The sequence below is a fragment of the Patiria miniata genome, unplaced genomic scaffold (genome assembly GCF_015706575.1).
Source record: "Patiria miniata isolate m_02_andy unplaced genomic scaffold, ASM1570657v1 HiC_scaffold_7, whole genome shotgun sequence".
Lineage (NCBI taxonomy): Eukaryota > Metazoa > Echinodermata > Asteroidea > Valvatida > Asterinidae > Patiria > Patiria miniata.
This window is the reverse complement of record NW_024037074.1, coordinates 41,859,737-41,873,906: the sequence shown is the minus strand read 5'-3', so window position 1 is coordinate 41,873,906 and position 14,170 is coordinate 41,859,737. Positions and strand designations below refer to the sequence as shown.

At 38.0% G+C, this 14,170-nt stretch overlaps 1 protein-coding gene across 1 annotated transcript; it reads left to right on the top strand.

The window, feature by feature from the left end:
• The first annotated feature begins 435 nt into the window (after positions 1-435).
• On the top strand, positions 436-13,225 carry LOC119744892 (acid phosphatase type 7-like). Its single transcript, XM_038221084.1, has 12 exons — positions 436-1,242; positions 3,511-3,702; positions 4,942-5,124; positions 6,833-6,956; positions 7,457-7,525; positions 8,043-8,157; positions 8,541-8,654; positions 9,360-9,396; positions 9,663-9,730; positions 9,881-9,952; positions 10,327-10,461; positions 11,984-13,225. Exons 1-12 carry the CDS (start codon positions 1,134-1,136, stop codon positions 12,047-12,049), a joined length of 1,284 nt encoding a protein of 427 aa, XP_038077012.1. The 5' UTR covers positions 436-1,133; the 3' UTR covers positions 12,050-13,225.
• Positions 13,226-14,170: the final 945 nt, after the last annotated feature.

Genomic DNA, 14,170 nt, shown 5'->3' with positions numbered 1-14,170 from the left:
TCGTAGAATGCACTTTGTCAAGGTCTTGGGCCTGACCTTGCGTTGTTTTTGTTCAGCCGTGCATAAATATAGACCTGGATAACCTGGATTATGCTTGAAATCCTCCGTACTGCTCCAGGATGTCATCACTCGCCAAGCATTAACATATTGACAGTCACTGCAGCAGGATTCAGGTAGTGGTCACGTACCCTCCACGGGTCAAATATCATATATCAATGAGTAATATAAGTTAATTTACATTATCAGAAATAATGGTTCATTTATGTGAATGAAAAGTAATCTGAAAATGAACGAATCGTTTGGATTCATGACATTATGTTTCTGGTTTTGAACTCACTTTTCTTTTGGTTGAGCTTTGAAGATGCATACCCTCTGAAGACTTGTACGAAGTGATATGTAATAAAATACAAAAATTATGTGAATATGAAATATTAAGCTAATTTGAATTCTATGAATAATAATGAAGTACAAGTCGAAGAGGGGTTCCCACCAACATCATATGCGCTAGTTAACTCAGAATTCTATGTCATTTACACCCGCCCTATAAAAAGGGGTTAAAAGATGCTAATTTCTTCCACCCCTGAATGGGTTTATAAGACCCATCCAACCTCATTTGAATTAGGCCTACTATTCTTTGAATGCATTGCGTGATCCGCATGCCTGGCACCAGGAAAGGAACGCATACTCTCTTCGACTTGTACTTCATTATTATTCATACAATTCAAAATATAATATTTTATATTCACATATTTTTTTAAATATTTTCCCTGATATTGGGCAAAACCCGTCCACGCGTGGTATATGATGATCAAAAGGAACAAAACCCCCTTCGACTTTGTGCACACCAGTCATTTTATTAAGACAACAATGATGGAATGAATGATAAAACTCCAGAAAAGGAGCAGTATACGTGGTTCAAAGTCCCAAGCTGGTGATAAGCTGGAGTTGTAAACAAGCACAAAATGCAGACTAGATCACGTGAGCGCACAATAAAGCACGTGATTTGCCTCTGTGTGGTCGACTTAACAGGAAAAAAAACAGGAGTTTACGCCCCCAGTTTATTTTTAGTGCCACTGCTGTAGGGAGTTGTTTTCGAAAAGTGTCTTTATTTTGAATTAAAAACAGAGTTAGCAATGATGGAAATCTCCGGGTTTCAGGTTTTAGTTGTTTGTGTTTGTCTTGTTGCGAGGATTGATGGTCAGGTGAAGCCACAGCCGGAACAAGTTCATCTTTCTGCCACAGGTAGGACCGTCGTACCGTCACGCCGACCGTCGCTGAGTGAAGCATTTCCCGGTTTAGATTATTCTGGAAGAAGATCGTTTTTTTAAACGTTTGGACGCAGAATATCATAAGAAAATTGGTATTTAGTATTGGGACGGGAGCTTCTGGCCTTTTGAAATACAAATGTACATGTATTCTTCGGTCCCTCCTGCATGGTAGCCTACTGCATTCTTCCCTCTAATTGCCTTGAGTTTTGGCATCAGTTTTATTGTTTACTTTAAGCATATACAGGTCGGGGCTCAAAGTTTAACGGTGCGCATCGTCCTGAAATCGCCGAAAGTTTTAAGTTGGTCTTATGGTTTACTTATCCTATTTAAAAGGGATCTGGTTGAATACTTAAGGGGAAAATGTAGTATCCAGACCACCGCTCGCCACTTCTTTGGTTGTGTATACAAAAGTCTGTGGACAGTCGGGTTTTTTTTTCAAAGTATTTTCTGACAAAATTGGAAATGTTTCTCAGTCCCAGATTCACGTCTTTTCAACATTTTTTTGCAATGACTGCTATAGTGACATTCATTGAGATATGATGAAAAAAGTGGCGTCAGGATGCAATCTTTCCAAAACAAACCTATTGTCGCACTGCTCCTGAGAAAAGACACCCAGAAAAACGGTTGTTTGACTTCTGATGCGGCGGATATTTTGTGGAATCTGCCATACGAATACGGTTGCAGACCTGTAAATCGAATCCCATAGACCTCAGTACGGTTCGTACTTCACGCGAATGCAAAGCGAATTTGACGTCACGCACCATTCGCTGCGAAATTCGCCCGAGTTGAAATATGTTCAACTTTTGCGAATTTGCAGCGCGAATACTTGCCATGACGTCACAAATTCGCGTTCGCTTTCGCGCCGAGTATGAACCGGGCTTTATGTCGCAAAACTATAGCGTTATTTCGCAATAAAAATAGTTTTCACTTTTAAACCTGGCATGAACGAGCTTCCGTAGGAATGCATGAGTAGGAATTATTGAACCTTTGAGGCTATACGTCGGCAAATTCTCACACCACTTTTTATGATAGATACAGTATTTATGGTGTATAAAAGCCCACCAAGTGCATGGTGGACCCCTCGATTTTGAAAGGGGGTTGACGGAGGGTCTGAAGTCAACACAGAGACAATAAATACTAAGAGGGACCAAAGGCTGCCGTGCAATGAATACAGATTGTTGTATGACGAGTGTTTTTTTTTCACGATTTTTAAGGTTACATTGGGATTATCTCTCCGATTGGAATTTTCCAGCCTTACATCTGCACACAATGACTCTGGCCAGACGTAAGATACCACCCCAACATCCCCGTAATTCACCACTGCCTTATGCCCCAATAAAATTATGTCTTTGAAAATAAGTAAAGAGTGAAAAGTATAGCTGTATTTGGCCAAAATTAAACAAATTCGTCCAGTTTCTTCAACACGCTTTAAAGTTTCTGGTGTTGAATACCGGGTTGTCGGTGAGGGGCGCTGGTGGGAGGGTGTTCGGTGCAGTCGCAAGGGTTGAAATGCACGTAAAATCTATTTTGGAAATAACCCTTGTCGACTGGAGTTTGTTGAATTTCCTGATCAGCTGGAAGTGGTGAGTGGTGGAGGATCGGTTGAGGTCTTGAATCTTGGTGTGAAGTCTTGTGGGCTGGTCTTGGCTTTTAAAACAGTGGTGAGGTGGGAAACTTGTTGGTGTAAGCGCGCAAGTTGGGCCCGTGTGTTAACTATCCGTTCGCGGGGTAGCGATGTGGTGGCCCGGTGTACGATGTCTTGAGAACGGTCGTTGCGGATGGGTCCCGGATGCGGAGGCCTAGTGGAATGATACTGAAATCCCTGCATCTCTTAAGGAAAGTCAGGTTATTGATGAGTTTGGTACGTTTGATAGAGGCTCGTTCCAGTGATCTGAGTTGATGGGTGCTTAGCTCTCCGTAGAGCGACGATATATAAGACTTGAAGCTTTGCATGGCGGATAAGATAAATTATAATGTTTGCGGGTAACACCTTGTGGAAAGAAATCTCTTCATGGAAGAAGTGTGGTTCTGAATAAAATAAATAAACAAAAAAATTGTCCTTATAATATTAAAAAGTGTTTGCTAAAACTAATGAGAGATTACTACAGAGATTACAGTGGGATTCCAAAATATGTGAACGGTCCTGAATAAGTCAGTATCACATGCCTAGAGTGTGTGTGTGTCATTTTGAAGAATATAATTCACGACAATCCCTATACACCCCTCTGTGTATTCCCTGCAGGCAATGTGACAGAAATGATTGTCACCTGGAGTACTTTTGAAGACACTCCGTCAATGGTCCAGTTTGGGATGACAAAACCTGATCAGAACGCCACAGGATCCAGCACTAAGTTTATCGACGGTGGGTCTTTGAAAAGTGCACAGTTCATCCATCGAGTCAAACTGACGGGCGTGACACCGGGTACAAAGTATGGTAAGAGTAAAAACTCTACAGTAATTAAGTCGCAAAGTAAAGTTACTCATAGGAGAACATTTCGTTGAAGTGTGTGAGGGACAGGCTGTTTGTGACAAGACGTTTGTAACACAGATGTTTCCCGAATTGAAGGTGAAATGTTGTCTTTTCTTCCAAAAGGTATGTAAACCTAACCACCACTCATTTGTATTTTCACTTCCCATTGAAGCCTACAGGGTCGCATAAGGCAGGTTGAAGACTGTTTAGGGGGTGAAATCTGAAGATTTTGATTGGGGGTACAAGTGAAAAAGGTCAAAAAAGTTATTAGTTGCGTAATAATGCTGTGTACCTAGGACGGCGCCCGACCATGTCCAAATGTTTAAAAAGGTGATTCGTAGAGTCCCAGTTACTCGGACTACCTCAAACTGTAGTCTGCAACACAGAAGTAACATTGTTTTACCTTTCATTAAACCCATAGCTAGATATGAAAACCGATTTTTCATCAAATCAATTGCAAGAGACAAACAGAGAGGTACCATCACTCACGTTACGTCACTCACGTTACGTCACTCACGTTACTTCCTCTTCATTTTTACACGGCATGAAATCTGACTATGATGAACTGCAACATGATGAAACTCTTCTTATATTATGAACCTTTCTCTCTGTCTTAAACACAAAAACTCTCCATAACACTCGCTTACAATTTGCCAAAATGACTACCAAAAATGTTAGCCCCCAAAAACAGGGTTTTGATTCCAAATCACACTTAACTACATTCCATCTCTTTTGCACACCTCTCAAATACAAGATCTTGTCCCCTTGAATTTGACACCACAGTTGATGTGATGCATTTAGTTTGGAAGATTTCTTACAGTTTCCACTTTGCAGACTTGTCCACTTTTGTGGGAATTTTCTTCTCACTGATTCAGAAGCTAACAGATTAAGCTGAGGCCTCGTGCTAATATATGCTGTCTTTGTGCCCCCTCCCCCTCCCCCCCCCCCCCCCCCCCCCACTTCAACCATGCACTTATACTATTATTGAGGTCAAGTTTTGAAAAAGGTGCATTTTAAAAAGTAATTTTAATATTTCGTCGATCGTTAGTGATTCTCTCTGCTCATTTCTTCCAAGACTCAGTCACAGTGTTCTAAGCCACAGCCCCAAATGCCCTACTTCCAGTCCCCTGTCCAAAAAATGTAATCACGGAAATGTGCCCAGTTTGACAAAAAAAAACGATTTTTATTTGTCCCTCCATGAAGTCTATCGTTGTGGGAGTGACGAAGGCTGGAGTCCGCTATTTTTCTTCAGTGCGCTCCAGGACGGGACTGACTGGACCCCTCGCCTCGCCCTGTACGGTGACATGGGCAACAAGAATGCTCAGTCATTGGGTCGCTTGCAAGTAGCCGCGCAGGGAGGAGAATACGATGCCATCTTACACGTTGGTGAGTTCTTTTTTTTATGGACACGCGAGTAGGAATTGAGAATCCTTCCTGTTTTAAGAGGATGGAAATGGTGACAAGGGGAATTTAATATTTTGGAATCCCACTCAACCTTTGTAATCTCTAATTACTTCAAACATCGTGAGTAAAAAAAGCGGAACCCAACCCCCCCCCCAAAAAAAAAATATATATATATATATATATATTTCATATTAAAATAAATATGTAGCACCTAAAACAACATTGACTAAAAAGCCGATTTCAGAATTTTAGATGAAAAACATTACTGATCTGGCTCAATCCCTACTTCAAAGAATATCACCATTTCAACGCAATAAAATCTGTTTCGTCCCAAAAAAAGCATGTCGTTGTGTGTTCTGACTGTTTGGAAAAACAAAGAAAATGACACAGAATACTTGTTTCAACAGTGTACTGTAGTACACAATATCTTTGCTTTCAGTCCTGCTTAAGTAAACAATATAATTTATACAATCGACTTTTATGTAAAGACGGGCCTTCAAAGGGACTTTGTTAAATATGTTTAACGTAATCTGAGGTTTTATCGCTAGGGATGATATTTGAAGACAGTTGTGACAAGATTCTTGAAATCCTATTTTTGGATAAAAGAGGTTTTATGGTCATTGTGTTTAAATGGTGATATTGTTTGAACGGATTACACAAATGACACGAATTACACTCCTTATTTTGAAAACGACTTTCATTGGAAAATTACACTGCAAAAACTGCAGTGTTAAATTTACACCATTGGTATCTATGATCTGGTGTTAAATTTTACTGGTGTTGTCCTATATAGATACCAAATGGTGTTAAATTAACCCTACAGTTTTTGCAGTGTATTAATGTTGTGACAGACGGGACATGACAGATGGGACATTTTTATGTGCTGAATAAAATGTAGGCACAAGCATATATTATTTTTAATAAAGGCATGTTGTATATTAAAAACCAGAAGAGCTTACAAGAAATGTATGTTCAACTTTTTTTTTCAACCGGTGATTGAAAAAATGTGACAGACGGGACAAAAAAAATAACAGAGGGGTAAATTGTGACAGACGGGACAGAGTTTGAGATGAAATATCGGATCAACCATACATCAAATGATATTTTTATTTTACTTTCTAGGTGAGGTCACCTTGATAGAAGATAGGAATTCAAGTCTGAACCAAAAAGATCTTTTCATGTAAAAAGTACACAACTTTTTTATGGGTTTTTTTTTGGAACAGACGGGACATTGGAACGTGTTTTTTTTTCTTCAAAATGGTGCAAGACTGTTATGTTTCATCTTTTGGTTTAAAATTCTATAGTGGTGGATAGGGACGGCATCAGACTTCATAGTCAACCAAAAATACAATCTTTGGAGCTTCAGAACTGTAACAGAGGGGACTTCAAATTTCCATCACAAAATAGAGGAAAATGCTACTTCTGTTTCTCAACACTTCAAGCCTTGATAAAATAAATCCATGTGCAGTAGAAAAAAAGCAAAAACTGTTTCTGAAAGCTTGGTTTGTCTACTTTCCAAGAAAGAATGATATACATGTAGAAAATGTACTTTGAAATTCATGAGTTTGCAAGTCTTATCCGGAATTAATCTCAGTTTGTATTGCTAGAAACAAAGACATTTAAAAAAACCTCGAGGTGACATTTGAAAATAGCATGGACAGTTATTATTGACTTACTCCTTTCTTTTGAGGGGACTATGCCTATGACTTTGACAGTGACAACGGTATGGTTGGGGATGAGTTTATGCGCCAAATTGAGTCTGTTGCAGCCTACGTGCCATACATGACGGCAGTTGGAAACCATGAAAATGCCTAGTAAGTGCAATTTAACTAACCCTTGAATATTTGAACAGGTTTTGTAAATTGTGGCAAATTGATTGGAATATTTATTAAGTAGTTGAAATTACGTTTTTACCGGTAGGCCTGTTACAACTGATAATGTAGTAACCAACGGATAATGTATCACCAACCGATAATGTCACATAACTTGACCGATATTGTATCACTAACCGATAATGTAACAAAAAATGACGGCTACTATAGTAAATGTTACTGTACCATCAGTCAATTGTTGTTACGTTATCGGTTAGGACCGATAATGCAACAACAATTGACTGATAGTGTAGTACATTTTACAACACTATCGGTCAATTTTGTGTTACATTATCAGTTTGTGATACAGTATCGGTCAAGTTATGTGACATTATCGGTTGGTGACATTATCCGTTGGTTACAACATTATCAGTTGTAACATAGGCCAGTACATAACATTTTGAAACATAAATCCACCAATTTTTCTTTTCTCAATCTGACAGTAATTTTTCCCACTACAAGAATCGGTTCACAATGCCATCCTATGACAGCAACCAGAATCTGTGGTATAGGTAAGCCTCACTATATTTAGCTACCTTTCCTGCCTGAGTTTTCAGTCTAGAATACTGCAACAATAATATTGTCAGTTACTTTTTGGATAGCTGCAAATGATAGGCCAGTTGTATACACTTGTACTTAACAAAGCAAACTACATTTGTAACAGTCGTTTTCCTCGTTCCAAAAATCCGGATCGCTTCAAATGAAAACCTACCTCTTTTGGATCGGTCTCCAATAATATTTTTCCTGACAAGGTGCGTATTGAATATTGTAATGTAATGCTTCTTGATGTATCCTTTTAATACAATCTCAGAAACAGAAATTTTGGCATGTTTGGCCAGATTTTCCGACTCGCTCTTTGACATGTATGGACAGCTTGTAAAAATTCACGGGAGCCGCAAATCCATTATAATTTTTCTCCTCGTTATGTCACGCAGAACATGTGATTTCAAATTATTTTTTTTCGTTCTCTTTATAGTCATATTAACCATTGATTCCATTATGTATCCATTCCTTTCTTCTGTCTTCCAGCTGGAATATTGGACCTGTTCATTTCGTGATATTTTCAACAGAGGTGTATTTCTTCACAGACGATTCAAAGCAGACAAAAGTCAACCAGTTGAAGTGGCTTGAAGAAGATCTCAAGGTACATGGATACTGCAAACTGTTAGCCATAAGTAAAAAAAAAAATAATAATCCTTGCAAAATGTAAAACTGATTACTATAAATACATGGAATGTTACCTGGAGTATTGGTTTATTACCAATCTTAGAAGTCAATTTTTGGCAATCAGCTGGTTTCCAAATGTTTAAATTGTTTATGAGATTTTATGAGCATTTCTAAAAATCCTAAAACAACTTTACACTTTTATATTGTTTAAGTACCAGCAGACATATAGCCTATTGTTTGTTTGCTTAGGCAGATCTGATTTTGAAAAAAAAATTAAATTGCGAATTGAGATTTCAGTAACTTGGGACTCGAACCACTACTGATGATACTGCGGTTATCTGTGTGATGTTTTTGGTGTAGGAAGCAAATGATCCAAAGAACAGAACAGAACACCCGTGGATCATAACCCTTGGACATCGGCCTATGTATTGCTCTGACACAGACGGCGATGACTGTACCAAACTCAGTAGCCTTGTAAGTATACTTGGGAATCATATGGCTTTGCATGACCAAAAAATGACGAGGAAAACAGAAAAGATTGCAGTAGAAATGTTCACTTCTTTATATTGATAGGATGGTGCATGCAACGCATTTGTACCACAATGAGGTGCTACATCACAAAAAAGTAGGGGGGGATGATTCAATAGCCCATCCCCCCTGGGGGGGATATATACCCCCATACCCCCCCATTACCCCCCCCCCGGATTTATGTCCCTGTCGGTTCCTGACGTCAGTATTCAGGTACCCAGTTCCGATGCACAACCCCACTCGATCCTTAAATTACTTGCGATTGACTTGTAATGGACTATTGATTTGAAATGGATTAAACTCAACAATAACTTTGAGAACAAAATGCTGTTATGAGCACTGATGTGATTACTTGAGATCGCTCTTTAGTCTTAAGACCAGTCTTGAGGTTGGATTGGTCTTGTTTCCAGCTTGGAATACTTGACCCTATAATCGGGTCATAATCTAATCACCTCGGGCCTTGATGTTTCACCCCCCCCCCCCCCCCCCCCCCCCCAAAAGGAGCTTTTTCAAAAACACTTAATATGCCCTCAACTGTCTGGATTCTTAAGATACATGTTCGTATTTTGGCTGTGTACAAACTGGTAGTCTTGACTCTTGTTTCTCAGTAAAATTGAGGGGTATTTTCTTTTTGTCTTACCATTTATGTAGGTGCGAGCAGCTTTGGAGGATTTATTCTATAAGAACGGTAGGTAACTCACGTAGAATTAAAAATTGAATATTCTGGTCAGTGTTTGATTTCCAGAGTTTCAAAAGAAATAAATCAGTCAATATAAATCCATCTCTTTAAATGCAAGATTTTGCTAGTACTCACCCCCAATAGTTTTCATTGCAATTCATTATTGGCTAAAACTGAACATAATTTTTGAAGCTTGAGCAAAACTTGTGGTGGTTAATTATAATGGAAAAATTGTCGTTAATTATTGAATGAGTGTTCCTGTTTATTTTCAACAGGTGTTGATATGGAGATCTGGGCCCACGAGCACAACTATGAGAGACTGTGGCCAGTCTATCAAGAAAAGGTAGGTACCATAACAGAAGCTTTTGCCAAAAAGGAATTTTAAATTCATTGAGTTATTCCAAAAGGTTTGAAGGGATACAGCTACTACTATTATGCTGCAGGATTATGAGAGGCACATGTATTTAATATTCCTGTCACTTTTTTTTGGTAGGTTTACAATGGCAGTAAAGATGCACCATACACAAATCCAAAGGCACCTGTGCACATCACCACTGGTTCGGCGGTAAGTGATATTTTTTTTTGAGGGGGGGGGGGAAGGGGCAGGTTTTGGGGGAACTGTTCTGGTTGAAGTGGTGGAGTTGTGTTCTCCCCTGGCAAGCAATGAGACATCTACATTTTCCATTCCTTCACACAAAGTGTGCATCAAATTTTATACCTGACATTTTATTTCTTGCTTTTTTTCCCGAAAAATTATTTAAGACTTTGTGCTACCAAAATTCTGACAATGAATTATAAATATCAATAAATATGAATTAAAATTAAATATAGATGACATCGTGCCTGAGCATTGACATTTATTTAGGAATCCTTTTAGGTGTAGATTAGGCATCAATTCAACAATTAATGTTTGGTGTTTTTATATTTGTTACATGGTAGGGATGCCAAGAGCGTCATGATATCTTCTCCTTGCCCAAGCCATGGGACGCTTTCCGTGCCGAAGACTACGGGTTCACATTGATGCAGGTGATCAACAAGACTCACCTAGCTTGGCAGCAAATCTCCGATGATAAGGTAGACTCCAGAGAGGTTTTCCCCTCAATTACCCTGCAGTTTCATCTCAAGTGTCATATACTGAGAGAAAAAACAATGAACCACAGAAAGCAGAAAAATAACCACAGCAAACCCCTATATTCTGGTGACTTTTTATGCTGAAGCAGATGCGAAACTGAAGTTTCTGCCTTGAATGACATCACAGTTTTACTCATGAACATGGACATTTCTGTTAGCAAAACCAAAAAGGCACCAAAAAACCCACCTTAAAATGACAATATGGAGATTGCAAATAAAGTTAAATGGAACACAATGGAACATATCCAGGATTGCATTTAGAATAATTCCATCACATGGGCCCTTTAAAGCGAAGTCCCCAAAAGCGAGGCCTACTATTTGATGAATCCACAGCTTGAAACGAAGCCAGTTGAGGGTTCCAAAACCAGTTGTCATAAAATGCTTGCAAGGTCAAAGCTGTCAGACGTATTTTTCAAATTGGAGAGAAAAGATCCTGTCCAAATTTTCATGAAAAAAAATATCCATCGATCTGGGGACACTAAAATGTTTGGAATGCTCTCTTAGCTTGGGACGAAAGGTCTGTGATTTACCAAAGGGCTGTCAAATATCAGACCTAATAGGGCTATTCAGAACTTTTGTCCAGAAAAAAAACAAAGGAAGTTTCGTTTTTGTTGCATTTTACTGATACTTTATGAATTGCAATCTCTTTATAATTATCCCTTGAGCTCAGAGTCAGAGACTCAACTTGCAGATCTGTAATACATTTGTTGTTGCTTGAGATGGGGGGGGAAGGGGCAACACAATAGTTGGACAATATGATGGAGTGGGGTAGGTGAAGGGCGTAGTCCTCCATCTCCTACCCTTCCTCTTTTTTCTCTCCCTAAGAAAACAAATTTGAAAACTGTGATTGTTAATCATGCAAGTACTTTCACTCTATGGGCAGTAGTTCAGCAGAGGAATTTAATTTGGTCTCATTTAGCTGTCACTGTATTCTTGTAAACTCTCATCTCATGGGTGGCCTGATCTGTTCTCGAGCAGTGAGCACAATTCTTCCTGGGTTGCCGATCAGGAAAATGTTGCGACAGAATTTCATGATGGCACGAGGACAGAGTCTTTAATAGCTATGTCAGCTTCAGTGGTAGCACAGTGGATGACGAGTAACAGACATGTAAGCATTTGGTGTGCAGGCACGAGCTGAATGCCACTCACAATGTGACATGGGAGTTTGAACCCCGACAGAGAACATGGACTTGGGGCTTGTGTTCTTGGGCAAGATTTTTAACTAAAATTGCCTCTCTACCCAGGAGTATGAATGGATACATGTGAGGTTAGAGACCAAAATGCACTGATCTGAAGCTGCTGCAGAAAAGTAGTCTCATGGCCTGATGAACAGGGGTAATAATTGTGAGGCTCTTTGCTGCACCTCGTGGTTTTCTAACCAGGGTCATCATTTTGAAAAAGTACTTCTATGTAAACCTGACTGCATCTTCACTTGCTTCTTTCTGTCTGTTTTTTTATCATGCAGCACGGGGAAGTGATCGACAAAGTGATGCTTATCAAAGACAAACATGGACCAGAAGCCTGGTTGTAATCTTGGCAGAGGACGATCACGAATGAGCAGCTGTAATTAAGGAAACTGGGGAAAAAATTACTATTGGGGTTTGTTTAGCTGCCAACGTCAGCTTTTTTATTGTTATAACACTGTTTTTCACCTCAATCGGACATTCCATTGACAAGTTATGGCTGTTTAAAGTGCACATTTATCGACATGCCAAGAAAGTAATACTGAGAAAAAGGCCTTTTAAGGTTTCGAGATTTGTAGTTGTGGAAATGAAAGATGCCAAATGTTTTCTTTAAAATGTGTGTAGTAGACATATCAAATAGCTCCAAGGAGCCCCTTCGTAATGAAATTTTATTGACAAAGTTAAGTTTTTTAAATATATTTTTGAATATGCAAGTATAATTTTTTTTTTTGCAATAGCTATGTATATGATACCTAAGATGCTGCTTACTGAAGATGATAATGTTATGAGGCTTTTAAAATCACAAAAATTTGTAAACGTATTAAAATTTATAAAAATATTTCACAATTTTTTTTTCTTTTTACAATGCACACAGAAATTGGCAATGTGTTAAATGAATGTTTTATTCTATGCAAATAATTATACAAGATTTTGTTTTTGAAAAGATCACACTAAAGAATTATTTGAAATATATATGTTTATATATTGGTTACTTTTAAACTTACTTTCTAATCTACAAACATTTCTACAGCTCAAATAAAGAGCTTTTTGCATATCTGAATAAGCTCACAAAATATTAATATTGCATAAAAAAAAAATTAAATTTAATGCCTCAATTCTATGCACCGTAGACATTAAGATGAAAGTAACTAGTTAAAAATGTGGTTAGATATGTAACTCGATTCCTTTTGACTGTCTGGTTAACAAGTTTCACAACTTGAACTACCGGGGATCATTTGTAATTGAAAGTACCCAGAGAAGTACCTCACGATTTCATGACAGAAACCTTGCTCAAGTGAAGACAGGACCGGTGTCAAACACCTGTGAAATTGTTCCACCTGAAATGGTATTTTGTGTGAGTTAGGCTAGCAACTGAATCAATTGAAGAGAACAAAAAAATTTGTGCACACATATTCTCTGATTTCTCAAAATGTCTAGTGTTCCATGAGCTGAAACTTCGACAGGTTAGTTCTTTGGACACTTCAGATTTTGACCAATTTTGTGGCTTCAAATGAAAAAAAATTCATTCAAAGTAAATGATCCTCTGTACCTTTAACAATTATAAATAACTAATGTACTGGAATCGTATTGTTAAACTTATTTTAAAAGTTGTTTTTAACAAAAAAGAATACTAGTATTTCTAAGGTAGTCAGATATTTCGCCCAATGATTAAGTAAAAAATGGATATAAATGATGAAGTAACATGAAGGGACTATAAATATACTATCTTAAAAACTAGATCTACCAAAAACATGTATGGGCAATAACTATCCTACATATTTCATAAAAGTATCATAAATACTTGTGTTAGACACATTTTCAAAGTATGAAGGTGTGAGGTACTTCAGTTCTTTGGTTTAATTTTGAAATTAATCATTATTATGATTACAAAAATGCAACAAAATAATCTGTATATGAAATATTGAACAATACACTAGTTAATATTGAATACATACATATACTTCATTCAGTGAGCACACTACTGACTAAGTACAATACTCTGTTCATTAAAGTACTATGCTTTACACAATTGAGGCTGATAAAGATAACGTATTTCATGCATAGTTAGTAAGAAACATGACTGGATTGAGTTATTCCCAGTGAAGTTTCTTAGATTTTTTTTCAATTTAGTTCACCATTTAAAGGGAAAATACAACTTTTGCAAACATCAAAAAATAAAACTACCAAATCATTTTGAAATACCTTGCTGGACTGTTAGTGAATGACAGTGTAAAGCATACTGTAAAATCATGGCACCTGGTATACTGTCATTTTCAAGAAAAGTGGTATTTTTGTATCAATTTCCAACGCTGATCGGCCGATCAGCGTTGGAAAAAAATGGGGTTTTTTTTGCAAATACTGGCCCCAATTGACCATCGCACTTGTTTGCAATCGATTTCAAACCTATGAACGGGTACGAGCCAGCTAGACTGGTTCCCTGACCTTACAATTCCCCAATATATGTAAAC